The sequence below is a fragment of the Magnolia sinica genome, chromosome 1 (genome assembly GCF_029962835.1).
Source record: "Magnolia sinica isolate HGM2019 chromosome 1, MsV1, whole genome shotgun sequence".
In the NCBI taxonomy this organism is placed as follows: domain Eukaryota; kingdom Viridiplantae; phylum Streptophyta; class Magnoliopsida; order Magnoliales; family Magnoliaceae; genus Magnolia; species Magnolia sinica.
This window is the reverse complement of record NC_080573.1, coordinates 136255786-136267950: the sequence shown is the minus strand read 5'-3', so window position 1 is coordinate 136267950 and position 12165 is coordinate 136255786. Positions and strand designations below refer to the sequence as shown.

Genomic DNA, 12165 nt, shown 5'->3' with positions numbered 1-12165 from the left:
ACATATCGATTTCCTTTTTTATTTTTCTATTTCATCCATCGAATATTTACGGCGGACTTCACCTGACGAATGGGACGGATCCCGCGTACGTGTGCAACGTCCGCACGGTTACTCTGTCTCTACTAACCTGGCGTTACACGGCTCCCCTGCAACCGAAAGCTTTGTGTGCCAAATACGATATTTGTGTTATATCTGCTTCGTTCATCTGTGTTAGTCACATCACTTAATTACATAAGCCAAAATATGAGGGAGATCCAAAATTCAAGTGGGCCACACCACAGAAAACAATGGGTATAGGACGCCATACCATAAGGTTGTGTGTGGTGTTATACCATGATGTGTATCTTTCATCGAATCCATTCATCACGCACCAGGGAAGAAACAAAAATCATCCTGATCCAAAACTCAGGTGGGCCGCAACGCGAGAACTTAGAGGTTTTAGATGTAAGTTTACATCGTTCCCATTGGAGTGGTCGATAGCAATTTTATTTTTTAAAAATATATCTGATCATTTGTTTGTACGGTTAAAATAAAGGTGTTCATCTAATGGACGGATTGGATTTTGCATAGACGGCATGGTGGTCCCAAAGATAAGGTTTTTTACGGGCTGCGTAAAACTGGTGTGGAAGACGATTCCGGTCCGTTTTTATCAGAGAGAGAGAGAGAGACAGAGAGAGAGAGAGAGACGTAGGGAGGGAGAGGTGCGCGTCTCGCTTCAAAGGTACGTGAATGCTCTTCATTCTCTGCATTCCTCAGACCTTTATTTTCCTCAAATTTTTTTTTTCAAGTTCTGATATCCGACAATTAGGGGTTTAAGTAATTTTAAGATCTGAATCTCCTTTTCGAATTCTCTCCATTTCCGCGCGACTTCTGTCCATTTCGAATCCGATTCTCCTCGGATCGAGCTGAAATTCTGCACGATTTAAACTATTCCGACCCGAATCCACGAATTCGACCGTTTGGGCAATCCGGATCTCCCAACTCTCTCAGAAACCGTCTCCATTGGTAATTCTAGGGTTTCCAGCACCCATACTTCCGAATTCACATTTCTATTAGATGATAGATACGGATATCCGAGTTTGCAGTAATGGGCGATCTGTTGCGTGTTTGGATATTTACAGATCTGTAGGTTTTATTTATAGGAGCACTTGAATTTTCGGTTTTTTCTTTCGAAATTTCCAAGTTATGAGATGTTGCAGTTTTGATACCGAGAAAAGATTCGGTTTGTTGGACGAAATAATTTTATTGCATTTTATGGCAATTGTGTGTAAATTCAAAGCCATGTGTTAACTATACTTTTCCGCTTGTCATCAGTACAAACTCTCTCTCTCTCTCTCTCAAATGTGTGGGTATGGTCATGAGCGTGTGGGACATGTGTGCGTGTATATGTGAGTTTGCTAATCATATATGCATATATTGACACACATTAATATCATCATTGTTGTTGTCATCATCATCTAAGCCTTATTTCAACTAATCGGGGTCAGCCACAGGAAACTCGGTCTGCCATTCTGTTCTATCAAGGACCATATCCTCAGTTAAACCATAAGTCATCGTGTCCTTTTTCACTACCTCCATCAACGTCCTTTTGGGCCTTTCCATCGCTCTTTTGGATGCCATGTGGAGATCCTTCTTCCTCTCCCTATATTTCTTCATTAGCTGTCTAAGTAGGAAAATAGCTTTAATGGCTGACCTTCTTGGCATGAATCATAACTGATTTTATGATACTTTCATCTCACGCCTTAATGTTTGTTCAATCAGTCTAACCCAAGGTTTGACGAATATTAATATATGCAGGTATATGTGCCAATGTGTCCTGCGTGTGCAAGATTCATGGTTCATTATCTGGGCCTTGCCTTGTAGGTGTCTTGGCTTGGAAGTCATGCTGATCAACTGATCAGCTGGGTCACATATGTACGCTGAATGTGGACCTTTGGCTATTTTCTTTTACCAGTCCCTTGTTTCTCACTTGTGGCCACTTGACGAGGCCCCCTAGTCTCAGCTGATGAACATCTTAGATCTCACACGTGCATGCATAGTTCGCAATTGCTTATCTGTAATTAGGGGAGATACTTGAATTAAACATGCTTAAATTGTCAAATTTTCTTTTCTTTTTTCTTTTTTACATCAGTTCTAAAGTCAAAGAAAACTTAATGAATAACATGCATTGATAGAGTCTCCAATGGTTCTTGTTGACAGATCAAGGGCCTTTTCTTTCCAACTCAATTTAGGCTGGCTGCATCTCTTTATTCTGCATTGAAATGCCTCAACATGGTTATTTCTATAGTTTTATGTCATCAATTGGTGGTGAGTATTTCTTTTTTATGAACTGTGGCATTACTGACTGTGGGTACTTTTAAAACATTCTTATGCATATACCATTTATTTTGATGTCATAAATGATACATGTGGCTTTTATAAACTAACTCAAGCATTGACAGGTGGGCATGCTGGTATGATGTGTCATTTCCATTGCAAGCTTGGAACATATAAGTGTTAATGGCCCTTACATGACTCACCCCCTGTGACTATACGCCAAGACATTTGGATGGACATTATGCTCTGAGGAAATGCCACCAAAGGTTTCTCGAGGATTCTCCTTTTTCGGAGGTGGGGGATCTTCTTCCTATGACAACAGGAAGGATGATCAATCAGCTGGTATTCTCAAACAGGAGCTTGCTCCTTCTTTGAAACTTCAATTGGATAAAGAAGTCTACAGACCTGGAGATTCGGTTATTGCAACTATTGAGATTTGGAATCCAAATAATGCAAATGAGTTATCTGAAATGGAACATGCAGTCAATGATGACTATTCGCTTCTTATTGAAAACCTCAAGTACGAAATTAAAGGAATTGAGAAGTTGGACCCTCAGTGGTTTGCCACACAGAAACCATTACCTGGATCGAAGCAAAGGAGAGGTTTGTGTCTTTGCTTGCTTTGTAGTTTTGCATGTAAACATTGAGATTGATAAAGCTACTATTTCTAAATCTTACCAATATACGTGCTCTAAAAAAAAATCATATTAGTTGAATTGAGGGGCACTATTTGCTTTGACATTGAGTCTGGAGTGTGGATCCAAGTTACATACCCCAAGGAAAAAAGTTGAATTTTATCAGTTGGTTATTCAAATATATGTTTTTATGTCAGCTACTCAGGTGTCATTTTGATCTTTTGGTTTGTGCTTTTCTTACCATCTCTATGTTAGTGCTTGCCTGCAATATATGTACAACATTTTTTTTTTCTGGTGAGTCATCTGAGGTACTTTTTATGCCTTTTGACTTTGATTCTTTCTATTGGAGGTTTGGAATAGAAAGTGTTAGGTATATATTTAATTACGTGTTTTGGTCATCATCTCCAGTACACGCTTGTAATGATAGTAACCTGGAATTATAGTTCAAGTAGACTGACAGTTGAAGCTGTCTATGCTTCCATCGCCATGCAACATGGGCTTGCAAATCAATTGAAAAGAGAAATTTGCACAGGTATTTTATAGACCATGGTGCAAGGTGGAGCATACTCGCCAATTTTAGACTTCTTTTTTTGTTTCTTTCTTTTTATGAAAGCAAGGCTGATGAAGACATCAGACCCTTCAAAGTTTATCAAAGACGAAGGTGGTCGACGAATACATCTTTATGGCTCGTGGCACAACCAATGTGGATTTTGAAGACCTTACACGTGTCCCTAGATTAATTGAAGGCCCCACAATAGGAGGACACACGTGTAGGATGAGTTCGAAGACTGATCTGTTACGCTGGATTTTTATTTTTTAGAAAGCTTTGTTTTGCTCATTTTTTTCCTTTTGTTATAGGGGTAGTTTAGTCATTTTCTTTTAAATCTGAATTTTATAAATAGGGTGTTTTCTACCTTAAACCTGATAATGTTTTTTCAATGAAAGCTCGGTGCCTCCTTCCCCTTTCTCTCTGTGGTAAGTTCTTCTCTTCCCCTAATCTTTTCTCTTCTTCTAAATTCTATTTCTAACCCTCCAACATTATTCTTCTCTTTCTATGCCTAGGTGTTTTATTTATTTAAATTGCTATTGACCCTGAAAATCTGAGAATTGATCCCAACCCTCTCTCAAATTTTCTAGCCATCCTTATTCCAGAAATCCTTTGATTTCCTGGATAAGTGAAGCTGCATTGATTGTTGGATTGAAACCATGCAAGATCGGGAGGTCCCATCCCTCGTCGGATCCAATTCACGCATGATTTGAATACGGTACCGCAGGATTGTGATGATGGTCCGCAACCATTACATGTTTCCTTTGTTATTATCTTTATTATGATGTGGAATGTTGAATATTTCAATTGATTTGCTTAGTTTATTTCGCTGGATAATTTCTGTGCTCACACATTCATTTTAGTTTAGACCTTCCTGCATCAAAGGCACAACACAGGCATCGGAGGAAGGTGACCCTATCGTTACTCAACGAGTAGGCATCGAAATGACTTAATGGATGTCATTGGGACAACTAAACCAATGTGGACCATTTCATATCTTAATATATGCACCGTAATATCTTGAGTCCATTGATTTTCATTGGGGATTTGGCCTGTGTTACCTAGAAAATTCATAAGTTTCACTGTGGACACACTATCTGAAGGCAACATAGGAGGGAAGTTGTAAAATTGAGAGGAGGGACGTATGATGTACAAATTTAAGATCCTTGTCATTATTAGTTCTTCTTGTCTATGAGATATTGGCCACTCATTAGGCAGGACCTGAAATAGTTATTATAGCTTCTTTTTTCTTTTTTCTTTTTTTTTTTTTTCCATATTTTCATAGGAATTCAAACCTCATTCTTTGAAGACTATTGTTTAAGTCATGGAAGGGAACTTTTTGATGAAATTTGTCACATTTTTGTTTCCTAATTTGGTTAGTAAATTTAGGTCACAAGTTTAGTTGGTGCCGGTTCCCTAAAGGGTAGGAAACATAGGGCATGAGTAGTGTTTCAAATAGCGCCTGTAGCATACGCTATGTAGTGTAGCGTGGCCGTAGTGTCCCAAATAGCCTAAATCCCTTGTAGTGTATGCTACAGGGGTCGTAGCGTACGCTACAACCACGTAGCGGTAGCGCGAAGCGTCCGTAGAGTAAGCTACAACGTATTTTTTAACTATTTTAGTTTTTTATTATTTTTTCATGTTTTCTTTGTTTCTAATGTTGAGGAATGTGACACTTGTATTGTAATTGATACTTTTAACCTATGGGATTTTTATTTCTTTTCATAATTGTGACTTATGGTTTCAATTAGACATTATTAATTAAAGTGGTTTGCTTAGAAAGTTGTTGATGTGATAATTATTTGATTTGGCTTATATGTGTGGATTGGCTTTTGATAAATGATAACTAATAACTTTTTTGAACATTGTTATAATTGATAAAATGAATAATCTTTTCGGCATTTATATATATTGTAAGGGCCGTGAATAATTTAATAATATTAATAAAAACATTTATATATATATTTATCTTATCTTTATTATTATTTATTTATTTTAAATCTATCTTATCTCCTATCCTATCTAAATCTTTAACTCGTTTAGTTTAAATATACCTCTAAACCCTCCCCACATCTCTCAAGATAAAAAAAGTTCTAGTCAAACTTAAATATTAACAAAAAGGCTACCTGCGACAACAGAGAAAGGGAGAAAGAAAACTTTGGAGTGCTTACATCGGGTATGTATATCTTCCTCATTCTAGTATTTTTATATATCTAATATAATTTGATTCGGTGAATGCAATGAACGGTGTGGATTGGTCACACGTTCATTGTATTGGATTATGGGTGGAGGCCCTTTAAAGGTGAGGTGAATCTAAAATTATGTAATTGTAGTTGGTGTGCATCTGATCAAATTAGATTTGGTCTGTACGGATCATATGATCCCTAAGGCCAAAATATACAAGGGCCCTAATATTCAGATCAATCTAACCATCAGATGGGCCACATTAGTTAGACCTAGAAGTTTTTGATAAAGGAATCTTAGATATTTTGCGCAAGTGTTGCTATCACTTGGCGTAGAAGATCAAGATGGGCCATTGGTGAATGTGTGGTTAGATCCACACCACTCCTCAAATGCATAGAGGTAAAACCTGACAAGACCTTAAGAAGCTGAATGATCTGACCATCCGATGGACCACCCCGATCAAGTAATTATCATTCAATTTTAAAATCTTATAAAGGAGAAAAAAATAGAATAAAAATTTGAATTATTTAATTATTTTGGATCTGGCCACCTAGGATGTTAATCAAAGGTGGGCCCTACCATGTAATACAAATAAATGAATAAGAATACCGTTGATATAATTGATAGGACCCCGACATTCAAATCAACCTAATTACATTGCAGAGTCAATACTACCAAACTTAGGTGAGTGACCGAACTTGTCTCATAATTCATTAAAATTAAAATAAATTATTGTGATTGTTTGATTTATTTACTGGTTTGAATATTTTGATATGATAATTGTATGATAAATTTATATGTGAATATTTTAATCGAGATAACTATGCCAAATGTGAAAAATATGCTTTTACATATCATCCCTCATTCATTGCATTGCATAACGCATGGTCAATCCTAGGGGCCCTCCCTGGAAGAAATGTTGATTCTGGTAGAGCCTTACCAGATGCGGGCTATGCCCAAGCCTACCGAAAGGTGGAAGCCTATCCAACGGGTGGATGAGGGTTGGCGACCTCCAAACTAAGCAGATGGACGATCACCCCATCTGATGCATTCATATCCCATTTTATATTCATATCTTCGTACATGTATTTTTGCATTATTTTAATTGCCATGATTATGAACCATGCTGGGTTATATCACTAAGCCTGGGCAGCTTACATTTTTTTATTGATGGAAAAACCATACCATACAGAGGAGCCATTAGCAGATGACGTAGCGCAAGAACCGGAAGGATTTACTGTACCTGAACACGACCCACCTGAAACATGGCCATACTATCTGAGGATGAAGTGGCTGCATCAGAAAATTTTTGATTATATGTTTTATTTTGTTAGCACAGCTTAATTAACGAATAATGCATACTGGTATTTATTTTGCGACTTTAAGGAATTATTTAGCTTTATTCTTTGGATCGATATTAGCATGGAATAAATATCATTATATAGTATAATGGTATAATAAATGAATGATTTTAAGGTTTATTTTATTTTAAGGGTTATCAAGATTTATAAATGCTTAGTTGATTGGTGTTATGTATTATGTATGTGTGATTGAGATTATGGTGGACTTTATATTAAATGTAAATATCACATGCGATTAAACTGATTAAAGAATTAAGTTAGTATACTTTGTGTATAAGTTACGAACCAAAACTCGGGTCTGAGGGTGCACGCTCTGTACCCGGATTTTGGGACGTGACATATATATATTCACTATTTATTATATTTGTCCTATTTTAAAATTAAAAAATAGAAGTATCGTGTAGCTTACGCTACACTCTACGTATTTACGCTACACGCTATGGAGGGTTGAGCGCTATGCATCACGTTACCGCTATTTAAAAAACTGGGCATGAGTAAGTGTATCTAGGAGGCTATCAGAAAGGGGATTTAGGTTGGTTCTTTGAGTTTTGTCAGGGTTGAAATTAGATTGGATGTATGGTTCAAATTGCATCAAAGCTTTAGCGTTCTGTGTCTTCTCTATTTAAATTCAATTATTGTGAATGCAAAGAGATGAGCTGATGTTTTGTTTTAAGGGAGAGATTCTAGATACTTTTGAGTAGTGATTTCTCAAATATCTTTGGTGTTGTACTCAGACTAGTGTGATGCTAACTCTAGATGACATATGACTTGGTAAACCTGCAGTTTTCGCCAATTATTTCTTTGGTTTACTACGTCATATCATTACTATTGGATTAATGATTGTGGCTGAGTTCGGTCTGGTCATAGCGATTGTACGGTCATAGCCTGCATAGTTATGCATACGCTTTTATGAACTTTGGAGCCACCATAAATGTGTTGTGTTGAGTCATTTGGAATCGTTCATTGCTTATTTGCTTTATTTGTTGTTGAACTCTGCAGGTGAGCAGGTGTTTTTGGACTGTACAACACCATCCATTGTTTCAAAAGTGATAATTTCATCTGGGTATGCTAAAACATGTAAGCCATCCCTATGAACTCAGCATCACCTACCTAAATGAAATACTGGTCAGGTCTTTTGGACATATTTTAGGACAGCCTATTGTAGATACACCTTGTTCATTCTACCAAAATGGTCTCCTTAGTAACGATTTCCCCTCCTTTCCATGTATTGTTGAAGGCTGAGAATCAAGTTCCACTCTATGAGTTGTCTAAGAAATGATTTTTGGCCATGGATTTGATGGTGTTGTTACACAATTCATATTGAGAGAACAACCTGAATTAGACTACCTCAGCGTTTTCTTTCTTAAGATAGAGAATTATTTCGTGCATGAGTTCTAGTTTAGACAATTTTAAGTAACAACCTTTGAGCTTGCTTTATGGTTTTTTAATAAGATATAATTTTATGGGCGAGGCAAAGGACGTCCTTATTAGTTATTAACACCATGGATCTCAAAATGCTTTATGAGCGGGCACCTTGGACTTCTTTTCTTCTTCAAGGCAGACAAAGCAGACTCCACAAATTGATATTCTTTGTATAAATTGAACAAAGATGTTAAGGGTTCGGTCTGTTATACCATCAATGAGAAGATTGACCAGCCTATTGTTTCCCCACTGAATGAACGAATAAATAATATCTCGACTTCCACTACATTTGGTCTGACCTTGCTGCACCACAAGTTGATAAATAATAACTGGTTTCTTTAGGTATTTATTTATTTACTGTAGACTCTCTCATTTCTCACTGTCTTGATCTTTGGGTGTTGGGAATGGGTTTATGTGGGGCATGCATGTGACTTCTGTTTAGAAATCTGTTCATGAATATACAATCATAGTGACTCCAAGAAGATTCTCAAACTGGAAACAAACATTGGGATGAGGCCTAACATGGTGGGAGATAGTTGGCAAATAACAGTGCAGTATAAATATTTATAATTTTTTGAAATGTAATGAATATTTACAAGTTTTTAATTCCAAAAATACATAAGTTACATTAATAACGCAGTTGTAGTACGATTGTAGTCTTCTGGTACGAGTTTGTGATGACTTTCTGAAAATTTCTTAACACTGATGATGACTGCTTATGATGGCTTATCCTCGTAGCATATTAAGTTGAAGGACTTGTTTATCATTTCTTAGAAGATAGAATCACCTGTTTGAGGTTATTTTGACTTATCCTATTTATGTTTTCATGTAAAATATTCTGCTTTTCTTTATCTACAGTTGTAAACGTTCTCATTTTTAGTGTCTTGAAAAATTCCAAATTTGAACCCTGTACATGTGTCATCCGTCAGAATTGTCTCTGGTTTAGTGCAATTAATGCCGGAGTAACTTTACCCTAAGCTGTCTGCCCTATACTTAAGCTTTTAAAGCTAAACTTCAATCCTAACTGATGTGCTTCCTATTCTGTATTTACTACTCTTTCTGCAGATGTAGTGCGAGCAGAGCTGCCGAAGATTATACCACCATCGTACCGAGGATCTGCCATTCGTTATCTGTACTATGTGAGAAGTACTTTAAGTGGACGTTGGCTGGTATTGGAGAATGGCCATTCTAATAGAGGGTCCGCAAAGGATCTAATTCAACTGGTTGGCTTCCTTTCTTTAGTATCTCTAAAAGGCGTTACCTTATACATTTACATACATACATACATGTGTTTTAGTTCGTACATACATAGAGAATTATATGCGTGTGTGCATGCGTGCGGCTCTAAAAGGCAATTACATTATACATATACTGATATGCATCATGTACGAACGTCCATATATACATGATAGACATGTGCACATATACATACAGAATTATGTGTGTTTGTACTCTATACACACACATATGATACTGACATGCATTTAGAATTGCGTTCATTGGTATGCACACACATACATGATGCATATAGAATTGTGTGTAGTTACGTACGTACATACATGGTAGAATTACACAATTGTGTGTGTGATGGTGGGTGTGTTGGTGGGGGGTGGGTGGTGTGTGGATATCTGTGGTTGTGGGTGTCTGGGTGTGGGTTTATGGGCACTCACACACACCATCCACTTATATGGTGGGCCACACTCTAGAAAACAATGTATAGTCACTGATAAATAACAAAATACAATTGTGGTCTACCTAATGAGGGGATGGGGCTGATTTTTTTTTCATGAGGTGGTGCTCAGGGTGGGGCCAATCTACTGGATGGGTTGGATGTCACACACACATGATAAGTTGGAAGTTTGTTCACTTGGTGGTCCGCGACTTGTTGTCCAACTGCCAGGAATTGAGACCTCTCTCTCTCTGACTGTATTATTTTACATTACAATATATTGTGTAATGTTACGTCGCTGAAATGGTGAATATGGTTTCTCTATTAGACTGTTTACATGAGTGGGAGAGGTTTTTTATGGTTTATATTCCAAATGGAGTTAATCTTATTGCTAAATTTTAACTTGTAGGATGCTCGTGCTCCACTGCAGATATGGGTCACTCAGAAAACTAGTGGCTTGCTAACCGAAGAAGGTCAAATCAATGGTATATTAGTATATTCTTTTATTGATGTATATACCTCTATTACTGGACGTATAATTATTGTCTTTTCGGTCAATGTCTGTCATACTCATTCTAAAGTTTTATGATCGATATCATTGGCTACCTTTTTCCTTAAATGTTTCTCTGACTGGAATAGATTTATTGCTGAGAGAGAGTTCTTTTTTTCCCTCTCTTCTTTTAAGGGCAATAATTATCTTAGGTAATTCTTGGTGCAGTTTTCCCCATTTACATCGAAAGAATAGAGTGAGAATCTTAGATGTCTGTGTCAAAATCTTTCAGGGATTTTACCTGTTGCAACTGTTCAAATGGATATATATTGGAAAGAGAAGGATGGAGACTCCGAATGGGTAAGCAGTTATACAACTTTTGAATTTTGGTTTGTGTGGTTTAGCTAAACCGTCGTCAGTAGTTTCACATATTTGACTGGAACTTGGCAAAATTGCCAAGTGAACTTCATATTCATTCAACCAATAAATTGCAGAACAATTCAACCTTAATTATGGCTTTCTATTATTCTGTTAAAGCATATCTACTGTCTTAGCAGGCTAGAGCCAATGAAATATCTGATGCAGTTGAAGAAGGCTATGAGAGTTCAAGGGACGAGATCTCATCTGTTTCTTCCTATAATCCAACAAAAGGAAATATTGACATGGCTTTTCGAAATTCTTTATCCTTGCAATCTCCTGCACCAAGGCTTTCAAGTGCAGAAGCTCCATATATCCTTCGAGAACGCTCCAACTTCCCTTCATGGATGACACCACCTCAACTCTCTGTGGCAGAGGTCTCATATGATACAAGTGGGGGTAAATGAGCTGTATGCTTTTTTGTTGCTTTTAAGTGAGCTATGTTTGGGAAACTGGAATATCTTCCAAGAACGTTTTGCCTGCTTATCATATATAATCGAGTATCTTCTAATAGTTTGTATGATCTTTGTTCTACTATCATATTTACTTAATGTTTTCTATTTCTCTAGCTAGATTATTTTATTCACTTGTATATGTTTTTATGGTAGTGTTTTAGTAGATTATCTTTAGTATCATGCCTACGGTAATGGAAGCTGTGTCATTTTATCTCTTTAGTTGATATTTTATTTATTTTGTAAGTACTTTATGCAAGCAACTTCCAAAATATGACATATACTTGCAAACAGATGAGTTGTCCTCCTATATGAAGCCTTCTCATTCATCCGGCATTCTCTCTCCAAGCCAGAAGGGAAAACATTCAAATTCCCATTTCACTAATGATGATATGGGAATGCCCTCTACGCCAGGAACTGTTGAGCCTGTAGCATGTAATTTATCATACTTTCTCCACATTATGCAATCTATTTACCATTTCTGCATTTCTTAAATTCTTACTCATATTCTACATAAAAGCTTGGTAAGCTTATTTGCGACAAACATTTTCTGCAGCAGAAGGCTTCATTCGAGGAAGGTCTTACAATATCAGGATGGATGACCAAGTTCTACTACGATTTTCCCCAAAAAACTCTGACTCAACTTATTATTTTGGTGACATGGTTAGTACA

At 36.9% G+C, this 12165-nt stretch overlaps 1 protein-coding gene across 12 annotated transcripts in view; it reads left to right on the top strand.

Annotated features, from left to right (window-relative positions):
- The first annotated feature begins 568 nt into the window (after nucleotides 1-568).
- The window catches only part of LOC131219487 (uncharacterized), a 29779-nt gene continuing 18182 nt past the window's right edge, over nucleotides 569-12165 (top strand). For 3 of the 12 annotated variants that reach the window (XM_058214694.1, XM_058214681.1, XM_058214688.1), the window contains exons 1-10: nucleotides 593-721; nucleotides 2200-2307; nucleotides 2442-2919; nucleotides 8043-8120; nucleotides 9531-9688; nucleotides 10544-10619; nucleotides 10917-10984; nucleotides 11179-11440; nucleotides 11788-11928; nucleotides 12050-12156. In XM_058214694.1, the coding sequence (XP_058070677.1) occupies nucleotides 2571-2919; nucleotides 8043-8120; nucleotides 9531-9688; nucleotides 10544-10619; nucleotides 10917-10984; nucleotides 11179-11440; nucleotides 11788-11928; nucleotides 12050-12156 (1239 nt within the window). In that variant the 5' untranslated portion in view covers nucleotides 593-721; nucleotides 2200-2307; nucleotides 2442-2570. Of the gene's footprint in view, nucleotides 722-749; nucleotides 1006-2199; nucleotides 2308-2441; nucleotides 2920-8042; nucleotides 8121-9530; nucleotides 9689-10543; nucleotides 10620-10916; nucleotides 10985-11178; nucleotides 11441-11787; nucleotides 11929-12049; nucleotides 12157-12165 lie in introns of those variants that run through there. The other 9 variants (XR_009158249.1, XM_058214729.1, XM_058214711.1 and 6 more) reach the window with 8 other exon arrangements.